At 39.9% G+C, this 20,362-nt stretch overlaps 1 protein-coding gene across 1 annotated transcript in view; it reads right to left on the bottom strand.

Moving 5' to 3' along the window:
• The window catches only part of BAIAP2L1 (BAR/IMD domain containing adaptor protein 2 like 1), a 39,979-nt gene extending 20,093 nt beyond the window's left edge, over window positions 1–19,886 (bottom strand). The window contains exons 1-3 of the mRNA XM_082490418.1: window positions 19,810–19,886; window positions 10,548–10,623; window positions 6,819–6,905 (exon numbers count right to left, since the gene is read on the bottom strand). Of these exons, the coding sequence (XP_082346544.1) occupies window positions 6,819–6,905; window positions 10,548–10,623; window positions 19,810–19,860 (214 nt within the window). The 5' untranslated portion in view covers window positions 19,861–19,886. The remainder of the gene's footprint in view (window positions 1–6,818; window positions 6,906–10,547; window positions 10,624–19,809) is intronic.
• Window positions 19,887–20,362: the final 476 nt, after the last annotated feature.

Below are 20,362 nucleotides of genomic sequence, written 5' to 3'. Positions count from 1 at the left end.
TTCCAGCCCCAGCACCTCGGGACTGGACCGGGTTTGGGTAAGTTCAGAGAGCTGCCGGGGAACACACCCGCCGTGCACGCAGAATGCCAGTTCTCACTTTGGAATTACTCTTTTCTAGACAGAGACTAGCCACAATCGAGAAAACACTGCGTGCACACGCAGGTGAAGTTCAGGGCATCCTTTCCAGGGTTTCCACTGCAAGATGAAAGATGTCTTCGCTACCGATGAGACTCATGTGAAATGTAACTGTTCCAATATAGTCAGAAAATCATTAAGGATGCCCTTCATGGCATTTTTGCTGTTTTCTCAGGCCTTTGAAGGCATAACACGAAGATATCAATTAAGTACATACTCACTGTAAGTGTTTTGAATATCTTATTTTTCCCCTGAGGGTGTGTGGTCACATCTATCATTAAGGCTCTTCTGCGCTAAACTCCAGAGTCATCGAACATGAGTAGCTGTCCTTACAGAGGCAGGCGCAAAGACACATGCACTGCTGTCATTAACGCTCTAACTGTAACACTAGAACAATGCATCACAAGGAACAGTAGTGCCAGTGCTTCCTACGAACTGTTATGTTAACCACCCCAGAAATTCAGGGCTATATACTGCAGGAGTGTTATACCCATATCTTATCACTGACTAAAATCAGGAGAATCAGCTCCAGTTTACAGGTTGCAGAAAAAAAAAAAAAAAGGAACAAAATACTGACATTGAGAAATATGAGCAATTATCTGGAATTTAATCTGGAAAAATAACTGGAAAGATGTCACTAAACATTTATGCATATTTGTCTTCTTTTCTTCCCCTATTGCTAGTACTCTGCAACATCAGTGCAAAAGTTTACATGCAGAATACTAAACATCAAAAACCACAGTACTGCTTCCAGAGGAAAAAAAGAGTCTATATGATTGTTTGTCTTGGTTTAACATTATAAATGAACTTGAAAAAATAGAACTATGACTAGCAGGAATTGTTATCCGGTTACTGTTTTCATCAGTAGAAATTGATCTAGAAAGGCCGGCTCATCTCCTCCCACCTTTCTTATAGCAGATTGGAGGATTATATTGCAAAGACCCAGAGTGTTACTGTAAAATCAGAAGACAAAACCTCACTGCTGAAAAAAATACACAACTACATTGTATTTCCTTTTCAAGGCAGCTCTCTGTGTACCTTCCTTTTACAAGAAAAGATCGGAGTGGCTTCTTCCAATGCAATTTCATTACAAAAGCAGTAGAAGAGCGTTTTACGAATACTTCATCGGAAAAGCTGGCCTGATCTCCCAAGTGCCGGGACTGCACCTCTAAGCTAGGGCCCCAGATGTTCCCCCAGCTGAGGTGCTAACGGGGTTCTGTCCCTGCTGGCACACTTCCCTTGCCTTTCTCTCCAGCACAATCTGTTCCAGAAGCAGAACATTTACACTGTAGAAGAGAGGACACACGCAGTAAGTAAGACGGGACAAGATGACAGATCTCTTTTCTTCAGTCGAAACGAGCCGGTGAAGGGAAGGGCGCTAGGTGTCACCTTTCTAAGGCAGTGAAATAGGATTCCAGCTGAAAGGGTCGATTTATATGCTAAAGTAAGCCACCAACTCTGCCCCCCTCTCCCCCTTTTTAATTGAAGTGCATCTAGCTACATTCATCCTAAAGGATGGAGTTTTCTCTTTTTCTGCTGGGGGTTCCCAAGGAGCAGAGTGACACATAAGCGCAGTACCGGAGAGGCTGCGGGAGAGCCGCAGCCTTGGAGCGTACCCGCTGGAGGGGCGGTTTTGCTCATTAATCAGGAAGGAAATAGACAGTTTTGAATGACAAATACTTGCAAGTCTGTGTTTTAAAAAGATGTTATTGACTTAAATTACAGTCTGAGTAGAATTTTTTCAGCAAGGAGATATGTTCTTTTTAGCAAAATAAGAATTTTCCAATTCAGTTCCAAAAATTTTTCTTCATGACTTGGCCACTTAAAGCTCAGTTTCTGATCTAGAAAACCTCTCATAGAAATGACAAGAAAGAGAAGAGCCCACAGGGCTTCTCTTAGTTGCAAATGTAAAATGAAGTGGTTATCACCTGGGGGGGGATCAGATAGGACTCTATAGATTTAACTTCACACTACTAATTACATTAATATTAATTTACATTATTATCAAATTGTTAATTGTTCCAAATAAGTTTTACAAGAATGAGACTACAAAAAAAGGAAGACTATAACACAGAGCAGTCTTTGAATACATTATCAGTATTGATTCGATTAAGCAAGAGATTTTTTTGTCTCCCCTTGTTTTCCTTTTAACATGCTGAACTCTGCAATGTAGTTCCATTGGTCAAGACCATGCAATATAATATTTTTCTTACAATTTGACTTCTTATAGTTGGGCAAGCACCGAGTAGCTTACACTTACTAGTTCTTGAGCAATAAGCTCTAGGCACAGACCCATAACATAATTGTGGCTGACTGCTATAGATACTGTTGCCACCCAGCAGACAAATTAGGACTTTACACCCACAATAGAATGACTTTAGCACATGCTGGTTATTATAGCTACAAGAGGATAGTTGGGAAGATATGAAAAGTAACATTCAATGACTGAGCAGGAAATAGCTTCCTGATTCCTTGAGCAAAGGAAGGCTACAAAGACAGCCCATGTTACTAGAAAAGAGAGTTTATTAAAATCATAAGCACTAAAAATTGATAAGACAAAGCCTCATAAACCCTCATAAACTCTTTTGGACAAGACAAAAACATTAGCAACACATCGTGAAAATTGCTATTTCAGTGCTCTCAGTAGTATAGTATCTACATGAAATTCTTTTTAGTGCATTACTGAAACAAAATTTTATTGTGCTGATGTGGTATGGTGAAATTTGAATAGTATGAAATATTAACATTTTTAAACGTGCAGTTTCTTGTTTCCTATCTTTTCTTCCTAGTGAGATTTCCAAAAGGTGCCCAGGAAAGATATGCAAAATTCATATTGCAGAATAACTTGAACTACATAAATTCAGGTTATGTTTCTAAATGCTCTTAGCCAAGTCTGAGGGACTACAAGCTTAGAAATTTAGGGAAATAAAAAACTAGAAAGAAAGTTGACCTAAATCAACTTATCCCTTATTCATAAGGACTGTATTATGAATGCAGTATATTATTCTACTTCCTCAACTTACTTATATTAAGTTATTCTGTACTAAAATAAGTCAAAGAGCCTCAACCAGACTTGAAAGATACAGATACTTAGTACAACAGCCCTGAATCAGCTGGAATATCCAGATTTCAATTTCATTCTCTTGTTTCCCTCTTCTGCTCCAATCTCATTTGACAAAATAAAGCACTTTCTGGCATTTTTTTACTTGATTTTTTGCCCCACTTCTCTGCCCTCTATGCATTTCACCCTCTACTTCAAGAACTTTCTTGCCTATCTCTTTTCCGTTTCTGTTTCTACCCTGCCATTGGGTTGGCATCCATTTTACTATCTTGTTACAGGAAGGCCACCTTCTGCGTTTCCTGATGAGAAGGAAAGAGACTGTGTTTTCGATACAAATCTTTACATCACACTTGGCAGTAAATATGCTCCAGGTCACCCAGCAGGTTTGGGTTTGAACTGTAAAATGACTCAGTGCCATATTCCAGTAAAGCTTCTCCATAAATTCTAAAGCATATTGTGTTTTAGCCATCTGAGCCTTGTAGTGCTTTTGCAATTAAGTAAGAAGTTTAATGCAACACAACTGAATTTAGAATAATACATTATTTTTTATCTGCCACTACTAAAGGTGAAGTTGCTACAGGAAAGCCCTAAAGCCTTTGTTCCTGCCTCATTCCCCTCTTCATCGTCCAGAAAACTGCTTTTAGTATGAACTGTATCTGCAGAAGTTACAGCTTAATATGCTAACTGTCAGAGAAAGGGGAAAAGGGGGGAATCTTGTTCTAACAGCTTCTTTCACAGCCAAAGCTACTTAGTGGCTGATGGGTGAAACACAAAGCTAATGGAAAAGGCATGTATATTTAAGATGAGTCAAAGATGATTAATTGGGAGATATGCTTTCCATTCATTTCTGCTGTAGAGGACACAATAAGGTAAACCACAGCACTATGGATTTCTGACTTCTATGAAATCTTGCTATCTGTAAGTCAATTGTCCTGATTATGGTTAAATTGGTAAGCAATGGAGGAGGAGACACCACACAAACAGGGACTTGTTTGTTTTTAAACAGATAAATTTCAAGCATTAGTTTAAATATTTACCTTGGATGTTTCAACTTTTTATTACTCAAGTTAAAACCTTTACATTTTCTGGTTGCCCAAAGACCTAAACACTGGAAATCCAGACCACAGTACCTCAATTTGTGCTCAAATATTAAAGCATTCCAAAACACTTTAGAACTTGGTCATTGTTGGTTTATCTAATTCATTGTGAAGAGCCAGGATAACGTCTTAAATATTAAAAATGTAATGATCTCCTACTGACATCTGAGGGAACATTGCTATTGATTTCAGTTAATACAGGATACAGGAAGAGCCCTTATAATACAATTTGAAACAAGGGAAAAGTAAAAACTTACAGAAATATTCTGAACGTCAGATTTGGATACAGATGACATGCACACATAAAATTATAGAAATTGCTCATCTCTGCTTCTTTGCCAGTCACCTTTGGACTGTTGCTCTTATAAAACAAGCTAGTGTGTCAGCTCACTTGATGCTCAAAAGAACACATTCCAGAAAAAGCAGTTCACAGGCATATCGCAAAACTTAACTGACAACTACTGACCTCTTTTTGGCAAAGATAACAGAAGTATTATGCACAATAGAGCTGTTAGTGGCAAATAACATTTTTTGGCAAGTCTAAAGGAACTCAGAGAAAAAAATTCCACAGTGGGCTGAGCCTACAGTAACTCCACTGGGGTTAACAGGATTCATAAACGAGCAAATCGCAGCAAAGTTTGATCTATCCAATACTGCTCAGCATGCATCTTAATATTGTAAAAATACTAAAAGGTGCAGTAAATTCTTTACTTGCTTTTTAAGCGAAGATACTTTTAATGACATCTGGGGTGTATCATATTTCTTTGCTAAATAGTTCAGTATTGCAGCCCAGCTTCAGAACTATTAAGACTTTCTCAAGGAAGTGCAAAGCTGACCTCCTAACCACCTTATCCTGTCTTTTCCAATGTTCACTGAACTTTCCTTATCTCTAAATTAAGTATTCTATCAGAGAGTGTGCTGGAAGAAATCCAGAGTTGCTGTTTTCCTTAAGAAAAGGTTTTTCTGCAGTAACAGCTTAAGCAGAAGATGAACAGAAAGCAGTGTTAGAGGCCTGACCCTGAAGAAGGCCATGTTTTCTCAATAAGGTATATTTAGAAAAAGGTTTATAATTTCAGGGAAGAATTCACAGTAAAACAAAAAAAAAAATATATTTTCAATCACAATTCTGTATTGCCTCCAATAATAGGGAAAAAAAAGTTATTCTCCGAATTCAGCTCAAGGCTACCCAATGATAATATTTTCAAACAGGCAGACAATATCCCACAGTCACACGAAGTTTAATAAATAGATTACTTCCATGTATTTGACCAACTGTTTGCAAAAGTTTTAATTACGCATTTGTTGATATTTTTACAAGACTCTGCATGGTTATTACTTTTAACTTTCTCATACTTTTGTTCTATAGTTTGAAACCAGCAACCCTGCTTTCTGTAAACAACCTGCAAAGCAAATACAGAAAGCGGCGAGGTTGGGACTGTTTGCTTTGTACTGTTTGCTGTTCTGCCGCTCCCAACTTTCAACACAGAACGTTAACACTCACACAGAAGTGGTTTCAAAACAAATCATAAAATGTATGCAGGCACATAGAAAACCATGGCCACCATTCAGGAAAGGTCCTTCTCCTCAATTCTGCTTCAGCAGAATCATTAAACACACATTTACTAAAAATACAAGAGCTACAAGAGCAGATGCACATTACATCATCGAAAGAGTCCTGCATGGCCCATAATGAAAAGTTCAGAGACAGGACACTTTATCAAGTTATTTTTGTCAAAAAAGCAAACCAAGGCTTTAAACAAGGGTTTCCTCTTTACAGTATAGTTCCCGCTTCTTTGTTTTGTAGTGATGTTACAATCTTTTGTAAGAAATATTACAAAAAAATTCAATGACAACTTCACTTTTGTAGATTGAGCAGTATCATTTCAATGCTAGCCAAAGGAGTACAAAACTAAGTGCTGGTGATGATCTTTCAAAAAATTATTTTCATGAAAGTACAGAACTTGGATTAATTTTACATTAATGTAAGTCTACTACATCTATGACTCCAGTTTCTGTTTCAAAAGCTCAACTATAAAATAAATATAATGCATCTGAAAACTTTTAGTTATATACTTGATCAAAAACAGTGAAGTAGAACTAAACTTTTCACAATGGAAATAATCCAGAAAATTGTTTTAGTTTAGAATTGCTGTCTTACACTAGGACTCCTCATACCAATATTCTGTTGCAGAAATATTTCAATATTTATCTCTGCACTAAAACTCTAGCTACACATTTTTCCATATTTATTTATTATAGAATTATGTGAACTTAAAAAATATGCGCTTTTGAATGCACAGGCAGAAATATATTCACAAAAGAAACAATAAGACAGGGGATTTTGTCAAAACCTAAGTGTCTTGAGAAATAATTAACCTTAAAGGAACCTAATCCCTTCCATTATTTAAGAATAAAACACACTTCCAATCCTTCTCTATTTCACATTAGTTCTGTGAACTGCCAGCAGGAAAATAAAAACAAAGTTTATATTTTGAAGTAATTTTAAAAAATGAGATTTCACTTACCTAGTTCTTTAGAAACTGGAGAATCAGCTGATATATCCCCAATCTTTGCAAGGCTATCATAATATGCTCTTCCAGCCACTACCATAGCTTGGGGGGGGGAGAGGGGGAAAAAAAAGTGTTAGAAAACCCCAAAGTATCTTCCATTTTCATGGATCTATAATCCTATGAAATTTTGTAATCCAGGGCACATAGTAAGAGAGGTGTACATGGCAATAAGAAATCCTGCTACCAGAGAAAGTCACACAAGTCCCTGTGCTACCTGTTGATTTGTGAAACCAGGTGACAAAGATAGAACACCAGAATATGTTAATGAAGTTTCAGGCTGTTTAGTTCCAACTTCCATGCTTATTCAGAAGCAATCAGCATCCAGTGGGTAGGTTTAATTGTACATCATTGGTCAGGACGTAACAAAATTCTTCGGTATAGATAAAATTGTTGGGAAAAAGCAAATTGCAACCCCAAATTTACTAGAAATGCCAAGGTGTCTGCCCTGTACCAGCCAGCCAGACCATTGATGCGAAATGGCTACTGGCCACGAGACAACAGACCTACAGATGCAACAAGGAGGCATGGAGCTCTTCAAAAGCAAATCATCGTTTGCTGTTTAAGTTAGCTGAAAGAGTAACTCGCTTCAAAGTAGCTATGATGAAATACAGTTTGCCAGGTGTGATATGTTTAAAATGAAATTGAAATGTGAAAGCTTCCGTACATTCAACATAGCCACTCCTAAAAATCAGCATTATGGATAACACTGTACGGTCATGACAAATATGTTTTTTTGTCAAACCAATACATTGAAATCCGAGGATCCTACATATACACACCAACTTTTCCACTTTACAGAAATTTTAGGCCTTAAATGCTAGTACTTCAAAAATTAAGCTTCTGACAGATGGTGTTAAGGTTATGGAGACAACCCACTTAGCATTCTTTTCTTGATTTTCAACATATCATCAATGTTCCTGAGATTATTATAAATTACATTGTTCAGCAACTTAGTGAGCTTAAATGTTGGAAGATCTCTGGTTTCTTGGACAGATACGGAAAAAAAACAGTGTTGGCCTGCAACAAGTTCTGCACAGCGTTATTTTGACGCTCCAGGAAAGTACCTACTTTTACCTTTGTCACTGAACTCAGGATGGCAGAGAAATCTGTATTCCAAGCACTTTAAGCAATAAAAACCTCAGGCAACAGGTGCATATACAGTTTAGGAAGAAATCTGAAGGTTTAACATTCCTGACCAAAAAGACAGACACTAGTTAATACCTGGATGCTCATCTTCCCCCCCATCAACCCCCCAGGACAGTCATGCCCCCCCCCCCCCCTTTATTGTTTATAGTTCAATTCCAGTTTTACCAGAACCAATAAAATCTTAATATACATCACTGAGGTTTCAGTTATTCTCAGTTAATCATTTCCTGGTTATAGCTGATTTAAACAGCCAAGCCAGTCTTGCTAGAACGAACACGGAAACATCAAGATTCAAACTGCAGGGAGGCCAGTGGTGAGAAAGAGATTATATATGTAGTAGATCTACACCACACAATGGCTGCCTTGCACCTTCGCAGTATCTAGAACGGACCTGCACACCACAAAGAAAAGAAGTAACAGGGACAGACTGGGAAGGTTTTATTGTAAAAGGCAGCGAAAAGTACTTATTGAAGTAAGCTTATTGAAGAAGTACCTTTTTAACCTAAAGCAGAAGCCAAGCAGACTCTCACTGTTAACTTTAGAATACTTTTTTTTTCTGAGAGGAATTGCCAATTATCATATTTTAGGCCTGTATTTTATAGTTTTTACTAGCAAAGGTGACATCTTTCGTTACCTAACAGTATGTTCACTGAGAAGCCTGAAACTCTTCCAAATGGAAGAAGGGTTCTTTTTGAGGCTCTGTTGCATTAGACGAGTAATTTCTGCCTAAGCTGTGTCTCATAGGTGCTCTCTATAGTCAAGCTTTCTGAACAGAAGAATGCTACTGGTCCTACTGGCAGCACACCACCCATATACAAAGTTTTTATGCCATTCCAACTCTAATGTTTTCTCAAGATAGCCCCAAGTCAAGTTTTTGTCCTAAAACAGGCTCTAAAAATTTCTCCTGTGCTAACCAAGCTAAATCAAGATCTCCAGTTGTATAGTCTCTTCACCAGTCCTATGGCTAGTCAGCTACTTCTGCAGAAAAGGAGTTTTGGCCTCAAAATTTATAAAAATACATTATAAGCCTATCAGAAGTTCTTACAAGTTTTATGTTCTCTGTCAGCCTACTCCGACTTGTTTGGGAAGCTGCAAAAGATTTGTTTAGCAACAGAGTATTTACTCCTTGTTACAGACCTATTTATACCACTCAGAACTTACTGAGAAAAGATTAACAATTTATGAGAGCCCAAAGATGACTTTAATGTTGTTTCTCGACAGTTGTTGCAACATTGTAAACATTTATTCATTTGAACTGAAGCATTCATGCTAGATACACTTTATCAGCCAGTCTTAAAAGGCAAACTTGCTAGAACACCATACCTATCAGCCTCTCCGGGGTTGCTCTGCACAGTTATATTGTGAATTACTGGTGACAAATTGAATTAAAGAAGAGGCACAATGTAACGTATCAACAGTAAAGTACGTGGAAAGCAGAACCCTCAAACTGGTTCAAAAAAAAAATATCTTTCAGCCAAACATGAAAACAGTTGTTGTTACTACTTCTAGTACTACCTATAATCCCTACGGTCAGGTATTAGGAAGCCACAACGTTAATCCATCAGGTTAGGCATCACTGCTGCCAACAAGTCAACATTTCCCCATTTTAATCTCCAGCAGGCTTTGGTTTTATCTTTTTCCTCAAGCCTGGTCTAAAATTTGCATGAAGAGAGATTTCAATGTCTATTTGGCTATGTACTTCTTCTGCAGTATCGCATTTCTCAGAGTACTAGATTACAAGTCAGGGAAAGATATGCCACAAACTTGAATGAGGCAAAATTAGAGTGATTTTACATTGCTTTAATATGGTATCAAGCAGCTCAACAGGTCTGCATAGGTGAAATGGAACAAGCTCTAACAGGTCCTACAATATATGCTTTGGGAATGTAGAGCCCAGTCTTGGAAACCCATTCGTAGGTAGTTTCTGTGAAGTCAATAATGGAAGTAAGCAACCACATTATAAAAAGATTGAGAGACTGGGTCCTTAGATTCAAATTTATTAATTCTGATTTTGACTCCATTAAAAAGATACCATCAGGTTTACTACAGATAAGAAAAAGAAAATTAATCCACTCCTGCAACTCTTACTCATTCAAGTTGTTCTGTTCACAGGGTTACTTAGGTAGTGATGGGTATAGGTGAGCAGGGAACAGATCTAAGAATGTGAAATATCTTTGGAAGATACTTCCGGGGGGGGGGGGGGAAAGAGAACATTACTTTTTTTTTAATTTATATTATTATTCTAATGCAGGTTATTTGCACTTTATGTTTAGTTTATTTTGCAGTAGCTCTGTGCCTAAGTGTTTGGGATGCAAGTTCCACAGGACAGTAAAAAACAAACCAACCCCCCAAAAACACATAAAAGGGGAGAAGGTACATATGTTTGGGTGTTTGCGCTTTTTTGTTTGTTTGTTTCCCTAATTAAACAAATCCAAAGTTTAACTCTGAAGTTAAGCTTGTACACAACCCTCATATCCAACATGTATATTTAAATGAAAATTAAACAATCTTTCTAAAGTTAGCACCTAGAAGACTTACCATTAACAGCTTTTTCATAATTCTTCCCCAGATTTATTAAATTCCTCAGTCCTGGATTGAACTGTTCCATAACATTCTAGTGAACAGGAAACAAAATTTGTGTTATAACCAAGGCAATTCAACAGTGGATGGAAGTATGTATCTCAGCGTCACTTAGGTCTAGTTTTATGTTTCATATATACAGCATACAACTGGGAAGTCTGTGGATGGATGGAAAATAGGAGACTTGGGAGGAAGAGGAGAGCAAGGGATGGAAGGGGGAAGAAACTGAGCATTTAAGATCAACAAATAGGGAAAAAAGGTAAACTTTCAATAGGTGTAAAAAGGAATCTGGCTGTTTATAATGTGGATATCAAGTATGGGATCAAAGTTTGCACAGATTCTTTTATGGTAGGTGACGGTGAAATAGGAATGAGAGACAAACCTTTATCCACTAATTATTTTATAAAGTCAGACAATAACATGAACTTTCTGACAATGGTTCAAGGTTTGAGTTCTTCACCCCTGCCCCACGCTGAAAAAAAATAATGCTGGGAAAAGAAAAAAAGGAAAGGAAATTCACCAGATATATTAATAAAGTGCTTAGTAGTCCCCTAAGTTACGGATAGCATTTAGGGAAATTAGTTGGATTTTTGGTTTTGTTCTTTAAGTTTGAAAATGTTGCGTTTTATTGTGCAAAGCTGTAGTTCTTTCAGAAAGAAAAGGAAAATGACCTTATTTAAATGAAGGCAAAAAAAAAAAAAAAAAATCCACTGCAGCTGCTATGGCTGTTAAATACAACTATTGGCTGAAACAACCAGAATCTGAAATCCAGCAGCTCCAAGCATGACTACTCTCATACCTCACAAATTCTGTAAACTGATGAAGTGGTAGAAATCGTGACTGCCAGTTTCATAGTGCAAGAAAATAGCTACACCATTAAAAAGAAAAGCTTCAAGTTTTTGCAAAAAGTAAAAAATAAGTTAAGCCATTAAGTATGAATGCAAATTTGAATTTTCCCAAAGTTGGGGGTGAAGAAAAGAGGGGAAAAAAAGCTTTTGCCCACTTCAAAAAGGAAAAAAAATCACCCACAAAGTTTGAGTTGTCCCTACTCATCAGAAAGCTGCAGTTTCCCTCTTTCTGGTCAGAGACAATAGCCCTCCGCCCATCAATATTCCAAAATTAATTCTATCTTGTTATGAGCACTGGGGAAAAAAAAGCTGACATGCTGCTATAAATGCAGTAGTTATTCACTCCTCAGCATCATGCCCTTTAATATGTCTCAAACACATGTAGCGTAAATAGTGGTATTCCAAAATACCGAATGTCGCAATTAACTTTTGAGTAATGCCAAATAAGTTTGAAAGAGAGCCCTCTGAGCCTCACTTATTTGGTGGCTTCTTGATTTCTTCAGGTAGAGTCACTATCTGAATTCAAGACAGCATGTTTGTTTAACAAAAACCCCTTTGCATGTATGTAAATAACTACCTCTGAACAAGTATGCTAGAATTTTGTGTATGCGCCTGGTTATTTAATAGTGAAGCAACCACAATGTTCTAATCCTTTCTTTTCTCTCTTCTATACAAAATACATTTTCATATCACACCAGCTGCTAAGTCTCAGGAACAATGTGGTAATGACTGCTTTCTTTTGAAAATGAATTTAATACAAGCCCTATATTTCCATAGAGGAGAACCTTAAAAGTTTTTGCAAGTTCTAGACCACCTTTTCCCAGGATCTTCCTAACAAAACTATAGCTGTGTCATTACTCTGTAAAATGTTATTGTCATGAAAGGAAGATTATGAGATACCTGAAGACATCATTCTGTTATTCTTACTATTTTTATGACAATATTTTTATGACACAACAACTCACATCTTTCTAGATACTGTTCACACAGCAGAACTTTCAAGTTCAAGGAATTCAAAACAGACACTTTCTGTTTACAAGAAACACAAGACAGCTAAAATAGTATCAAGCTTTTGTCTGTTATACTATATACAGAATGAAAATATAAATATTTAATACATACACGGACCCAGAAAGAACAGAATTACTATCACATTTGTCTTATTTTCAGGCAAGGTCATTCAGACAGAACTTTATTATTATTATTTTTCAAATATAGTGCTATACCTGAATTCCAATCAATTTAAAAAGTGAAGAAAATAATTAACTCCAGATTTCACCAATAATATTAACAGTCATATTGAGTACAAGGCATAAATATACTATACCAGTGTCAGAACCTAATAGTTTTATATACAATATCAAAAGCAGACACAGAACAGTACCTAGTCCCACTGCCTTTATTTGTACAAATTAAATGCAACTGCAACTGTTTTCTGCTCTATACCACTCAACTCCTACCCACTCAAACACGATCACTGCAAGCAAATTACCTACTGTCCCCAGGCCCTTGATTTGTGTTAACTCACAAACTACATCCAGAAATCATTTGGGAAACTGTGTTTCAGGTTGGGCCAACAATGCCAAGGGCTACTCTAACAACTGGACAGTATGGATTTTCAAGCTCCTGTGTCTGGGAAACATCCCTCCTCCCGCCCCAACTCTTTAATTTACTACTCTAAATGTTGCTGCTGTGCCTCTGTTTCCCCTCCCTGTAGCTGAGGCAGTGTGACTGTGAGGCTTTTGTTTCAAGTGGTACGTTGTCTCTTCCTATTCCAACTTTTTGCCGTTTCTTCCCAGCAGTGTACTAAAGATGATGTCTGTTGGCATATGAGGAGTCAGTGAATCATATGAAAAAAATGGGTGAATTGGAGGAGGATTGTGTTAGGATAGAGTCCTGTATTACAAGGATATGGGGGACAAGAAATATCTACCCGATGTAGAAATTGTGTCTATGCATGGCAGGCAAGGATCCCAATGTCACCTTGAATTGCCACCCTATACTGAAAATTTTCTTGAAAGACAGATCCTGTCCCTGTTTACCCTTCTCCTTGCAGCAAGAACTTATAGAGTAAAACCCTTACTGCCACCTACTCAAAAAAAAAAAATCTAATAACATGATAATTATTGGTCCTGAAATACTGATTTTTCAAATGACCCTCTTAAGGATTCAGGAGTTAAGATTCCAGTTCTCTTGACATCTTCTGATCCAGATTTCAAACAGAAAACAGTGATTGCACCCGTGTCATTAGTTATTTTCATAACTATGCTGGGAACAAAACCCAGCAAAAATACCCTCAACCCCTCTCCGAAGCCAAACCCATAGCTCTTTATTTTCACTACCTGACTTGAAACATATCCAGTATTCATGTATAGCAGGTACAGACCATGCTGTGGAAACACATTAGGTCCACTGAAACAGAGAACTCTGCAAGAGCTCCAGTACATCACAGCTGCTCAACATATATGTAAAACTGCTGGGAAAGATGAAGAAACAATTTATAGCTCAGTGCCTTCAGTAGCTGGAAGGCATACAACGAATGGATCTTTTCTCCATTAGATCAAGCGTCCTCTGGAAGTTTTTCATCGTTTGTGCCGCCACAGTGGTTAATTGTTAGCAGAAGCATCTGCACCAGTCTCTAAACGTGAACACCCGAGAAGCAGCAAAAGCCTTTGCAATGGAAATTCCCCTTTGGAATTCACTTGGTTTAACACAGGGTATGGTTAGCTGATCCTCACAGCACCGTGCAAGGCTCATCTATCTACTTTCCTACTACGGGTTTGTGTTTGATAGAAAAACTCAGCACAACCTCCCCCCCCGGCACCCGATGATCCAATGAAATAATTCTCAGATGATTTTCCTCTCTTCAACATTAAAAAGGAGCATAATATGCATTTCTTTCTTTCTACTGAAGACTAGATTCTGAAAGCAAACAAAAGCCTGGCCATGTGTCCAGTGCTCGTTTTATAGTTAACCACCGGTGCTGTCTTAGAAGTACTGTCCAGATAGAAATAGCTAGTGCACTTTTTCAAAAAGGGAGACTGTCACTGCCAACTCCATCTTCAGCATCAGGTATAAATTTGATATTACCAAGACATTTCAGATCAGTTAAAATGATTGTAATATTTTGTTTAGCTTCAGAAGCTATAGAGGGGAAAAAAGCCACTCAAAAATCAATTTGTATAGCTAATTATTTTCAGATGATGTCTTGGAGTTTTATAGCTTCTCTTACTTGCACTCTAAGGAAAAGGTCATGAAAATGAGTGGCACTGAACACCAGTGCAAAAAAAAAAAAAAAAAAAAAAATCACGAGCCATACATTAAAGCTAGATCTCAAAACTTCTAAAAAAGCAGAGACAGAGGAACAAAAAAAAAAAAAAGCACATCTGATCAAGAGAACCACTAATTAAAAATTGTCAAAAATGTCAGAAAATATCACAACATTTTATCTGCCATGCTATACAAAGACATGAGGAATAAAACTTTTGTCTTAACCTAAATAGACATCACAAAGCAAGAAAAAAGCTGGGAGAGAAAGTAGTTCACAACACATCAGCTGCCTGTACACAAACTAGGCCTCCTAATTGTCAATCTAGTGTCCTATATTCTAGTGACACACTACCTCATGAACAGAATAATTAACTGGAAGGGGAGGCACATGATCAGATCCTACAGCTTTCTATTATTTAGGATGAATGGAAATAAAGGGAAACACTTCAAAATAGGCAAATGGAAACATCTTTTTATGCAGAAAAGTTTAGAGTTGGCAAAAGCGACCTTCCAAGAAAAAGTATCAAAAAAACTATTCTGGTCATTGAAGTCATTAAATCCATCTATAATCCAGTATGAAAACTTCTATGTGCCTTCCACCACATGAAACCAATGTGAGTAAACCAGCCTGGTAGCAAGGAGCTGACTGAAGAGGAACAAGTCTTGTTGTGTACAGGTATTATATCTTCCCCAGTTCCTGATAGTCATATAAACAACGTTAATCTTCAAAACAAATGACAGCCATTGTAAAAGTGCCTTCCTGTAAGTGCTCAGCTTTGCTTTTTACTTAAAGACACACCTCGCAGAACAATAGCTCAGCAGGTATGAATACAACTAAACAATGCATAGACTCCCCGTAGTTTCAAGTTTACATCCTGCAGACACTTTTGCAAGAGTGGATAACAATGTATACGGGTGGAAACGTGAAATTATAAAACTAGCACAGAAAAGTAGATCCTGATACCTGACATTACTCATATTACTATCCTAGCTAACCTTTGTATAGCTACTAATAATTTAGATGGTTTTCCTCAATTTGGAAAACAGTAAAAAATGTTCGGAAAAAGCCTTCAGTGTTGCTACACTGTGTCTGAGAACCCACTTGAGAAGATTCAAAAAGCTATATAGAAAGTAAATCATACTGTACTGTACTTGAAGCATTTTGTACATTATGGCATTTCATCTCCTCCTTTAGCTTTTGAAATCTGCAACACACTTTTCAGAAGGGCATGATTAAGCCCTCAACACATCTCACGTTAAGCTATCTCAGCTGTAAGTGAGCTTAATATTGTTTTAAAACAGGTTTAACAGAACAGGAAAAGATAAATTGGGATGCCAGTCTTTATTCAAAGAAGACTAATTCTTATGACTAATTATTAGTCAGCTTGATGGAACATTTCTTGTTTAAGAGAAATATTAATACATCATGCATCAGTGTGTTTCAAATACAAACTTTTGTAGGTTGTGAACACATGACCCAGGATAGACTCTAAGTGGGCATAAGTCTAAGTAAGGTCAAAATAGATAATATGCACTAAGATAGAACTGGACTTTACACACACACAAACTCCCAAAGGCTCCTCACTTTACACACACACAAACTCCCAAAGGCTCCTCTTCCACCAAATTAGATTTATATTTCAGTGATGCAGAACGACAGCCTTACTGCAGCATGTGCTAGGACCACAGCTGAATTTTAATTCTACTAAACTGGTAGTTAAATCTAATTTCAAGTCTTTTTAAAATATGGAAACATGGAATTTAGGGCTTTAAACTGAATTTATCAGATATGTTTCCATAATAAAACAATATCATCTACCAAAATAATTCTGCATGTCCCTGTAGAGATCACACGCTCCTCAGGAAAACACAGCACTCCATTGAACAAAGTTGTGTTGGTTTTTTTTTTTTTTTTAAATTACACTTTGGTTGATAATCTAAATTTCTGAATACAAAGAAATATCTCTGTAATATCCAAGATTACCAACAGCAATGAATTACAGGTATTATGCTATTATCAAGAGGTCCGGAGACGTCAAACCACAGGAGCAACAGGCGAGCTGCCTGCCCAGCCCTCAGACCACACAGACAGAAGGACAGGTCTGTGACTCGGTACTTTCCTGTTTCCTCCCCTTTCCCCTGCATTGGGTCTGTTGTCCCTGGATGCCAGGCAGCTTCCCCCATACACAGCAGATAAAACAAAACGGTGCGAGATGTGGTGACACACCAACACGTCGCGGCTTTCCAGAGGTTACCAATGGACGCAGTCTGCGTGTGTGCAGGGTGTCACACGGCGTCCCCTCACAGCGTGCCACATCCCTGCGGCGAGCTGCAAGGGCAGGGCAGTGTCATACCGGTGACCCTCTCGGCAGCCCTTGGCAAAAGGGAGGCTGTGGCCGTCTTTAGTCACAGGCTCCCACACCCTTAGGCTTCATTTTGCACGTGCCATTCCTATCATGCATTAAAGTGATTCTTCAGGTATTACATAAAGAGTAAACGTCAGCCTTGATTTTTGTGTGCACACATGCACGTATTTGTGGATTATGTTGTTTATTTAGTCAGGTTACCTAAAAAAAAATGTTGAGGTATTCACTTTCTGATGTTGTTGCCAGCAAAAAGGATGAATAAGATAAAAATACAAGGGCATTACTTAGCCACCTGATGACTTCTCTAAGTATATTTTGAAGCTTTGCATAACACAGGTTACTATGTATTTAATAAATCCATTGGATTAGCACAGTAAGAAAAAAGTAAAACAGACTAGCAAGGCATTCAATTTCATTTTCCATTATTTTTCCAGGTCACCCAAAAGTTGGCTTTTTTTTTTTTTTTTAAAGTAGTCAAAAGCCTGTGTTTGGTCCTGCAGCACACAGATGCCATCACTACACCACACTGCATTGGTTTCCCCAGACCAGCCTTCTTACTGGTAGGGGAAACCCAAACACTGCTCCTGATTTTATCAATACCAGCATGGTGTTTTAAGCACGGTATTGCTAGGATGGCACACAGCAAGAGTAAAAGTTACATGAGCATTATAAAACAAGGAGAACATGCTCACCAAGCAGATGGAAGCACAGCACAAAGTGGTGTTCGTTTGGTTTAGATGAGGGAGCTGTGATTACAGCCACAGCAAATGCTGAATGTGCAGGCTAGTGCTCTCCACCCTTAAGAAGTAAAGGTCTATTTTCAAGATTTTTAACTGTGATATAGAAATAACTAAACTAGACCCAGAATCCATTCTCTATCTGAAGCAGCCTTTATACTTTATCTGGATAAAGTTTCAATTTTTAATGAAGGCAGGGCAGGAGGGTTTCCAGGCCTGTGAGTGCTAGCTATGTGATGCAACAGTCCAGACCTCCTAAAATACCCACACAGAAGATATTTCATCACACTGTCAACATTAATTTTGTATTACTGTGTTTTGCTGGTTGTTTCAGTCTTAAGTATCCCTTTGAATTAGTTTAAAACACAGAACGGTAAACTTTTCCACTAAATAAGTATTGGATAACAGGGAAGGTGTTGTTTATTTAGAGGTCTTTCATTCCTTTAAAGCCTATTTTATATTATATCCATTAAAGCACAGGAGATACCTTCTTCCCTCTCCTTGGTAGAGCTGTTTTAGCTACATTCTGGAAGTCAATAGACAGGGTAGGACATTCCTTTGTTGGCACAGCCCTGAACAGTCAACTTCCCAGGTTTCTCTTCTGCAAGCCTGTATTTACAGGCTGCTCTTCTGAGAAAAAGGAATTTATGTTTGCTTATGACCTTGCCATGAACGGAACTGATATCAAAAAGCACCAGACCGTTTAAGATGACCTGCACCAATTCTAGAGGACAAAATTTACAGCCAAGTCATCTCTTTTTTCCAGTAGTTTTGCATGTACTTGGTATCTAAGTCTAAAGACAGCAAACACAACATGACACCAATGTAACTGAACTACTTGAAGGAGTAAAGTTGGCTTAAGTGTGTTGGAGAACTAACAGCAAGAGCCCAGTAAATGTTTTGAGTGACCTTTAAATGAAAGCAACATCATCTTCAGAAATATGAAAACATTTGATAGTAAGCCAGTAAGATTTAGTAAATAGTAAAATAGAACAATCCCCCAGAAGACTTTCCTTTGGGCTCAAAGCTGCAAATGCATTGCAGCTGTACTCATCTGCATGATTAAATGCATTTTGCAAATTTAAGTGCTTTCTCCAGGACAACACACCGCGTAGAAAGAAGATTACGGATCCAAGACTGCCATTGCTACTCAACCAAAAGTATGATTTTTAGGGGAATTTCGCCTAATTAGAGTTGGTGTGCTTTGGAAGGGCCGAGTTTAGAGAAAGAAAGAGTTAAAAAACAGCGTCTAGTGCCCATATGCAAAGTATTTTTAATTCTACAAGCAGCGAGGCATTTTGGAGTTGGGGTCTAGTGGCACGACCCGGCGTACCCCCATCCCGCAGCGCTTCGGGGCACCGCCGGGGGTACCCCGCGGGCCTGGGGAGCGGCCTGGGACGCGGGCGAGCAACTCGGCTCGGCCTTAAGCCGTTTTTAGGCTCTGGCCCGTACGAAGAAGCGGTTCAGGCCGAGGACCACAAGCCCCAGGATCTCCCAACCACCTTATCGCCCCAACACGCTGCGGCAATCACGGCTCGCTGGAGAGCGGCGCCGGCCAGGGCGGGGGAAGCCGCCCCCGGAGCTGCCCTGTCCCGCGGCGGCGGCTCCGCGGCCCGGCCCGTGCCCGCCCGGGGGTGCGCGGAGCCCGCTGCCCGGGATCCCCGCCGCCCCCCCGGGGCCCTGCCGGGGCAGTTACAAGCGAGCGCCGAGCACACGGGCGGGCGAGATCACTCACAGGGGAGGGAAAGAGGGAAAAAAAAAACAAACAAACCAACCAAAAAAAACCAACAAACGAACAAAGTTTTCTGCCTGTCGGCGTGAGGCGGCGAGGCTGCCCCGAGCCCTCCCGCCGGCGGAGAGGCGGCCAGCGGCCCCCGCCTCAGCCGCCGCCGGTGCCGGCCAGCGAGGGCAAAGGTGGCCGCCGTCTGTCTCCTCAGGCGAGGCGAGGCGAGGCGAGGCGGCGGCGGGCAACCCCCCTCCCCTCCCGGCCCGTACTCACTTTGTACGTGCTCTCCGTCAGCTTGTTCACCTCCTCGGGGTCCCGAGACATGGTGCCGCGGGCAGGCGGCCGGTGGGAAGAGCTTCGTCCCCCAGAGAGCGCCCCGACCCCAGCCCAGCGCCGCGCCGCGGGCTCGGCCTCCCGCTCCGCCGCTAAGAAACTGTCAAAAACTTGTGGAACCAGCCGGGCAGCGCCGCCGGGGCGGGGCCTGCGGGGCCGCGGCGGCCTGACGCGGCAGGACTGGCTCAGCGGGCGGGAGCGCCTCGCTTCGCCTCGCCTCAGCGGGGGGCGGGCGGCCCGCGCCGCCTCTACCTGAGCTGCGCCGCCCGCTTCGGCCGCGGCGCCTCCTCCGCCTTCTCCCCGCCGCCCCCTGCCCCTGCGGGAGCCACTGCCGGGCCTCTCCTCCGTGGCCGCGGGGCTCCGGTGGTCGCGGCCCCGCGGAGCTGCCGGTGCCGAAGCGCAGCCCGCGCCCTGCGGAGGCCTTGTCAGGCAGCAGCTCTGCTGTGGGTGCCCAGCGAAGTCGGAGGTAAACTCTTCCTCCCAGCAATTAAGC

This window comes from Vanellus vanellus (genome assembly GCF_965231255.1).
Source record: "Vanellus vanellus genome assembly, chromosome: 14".
NCBI lineage: Eukaryota > Metazoa > Chordata > Aves > Charadriiformes > Charadriidae > Vanellus > Vanellus vanellus.
The sequence above is the reverse complement of the archived record's forward strand: the minus strand, read 5'-3'. Positions and strand labels throughout refer to the sequence as shown.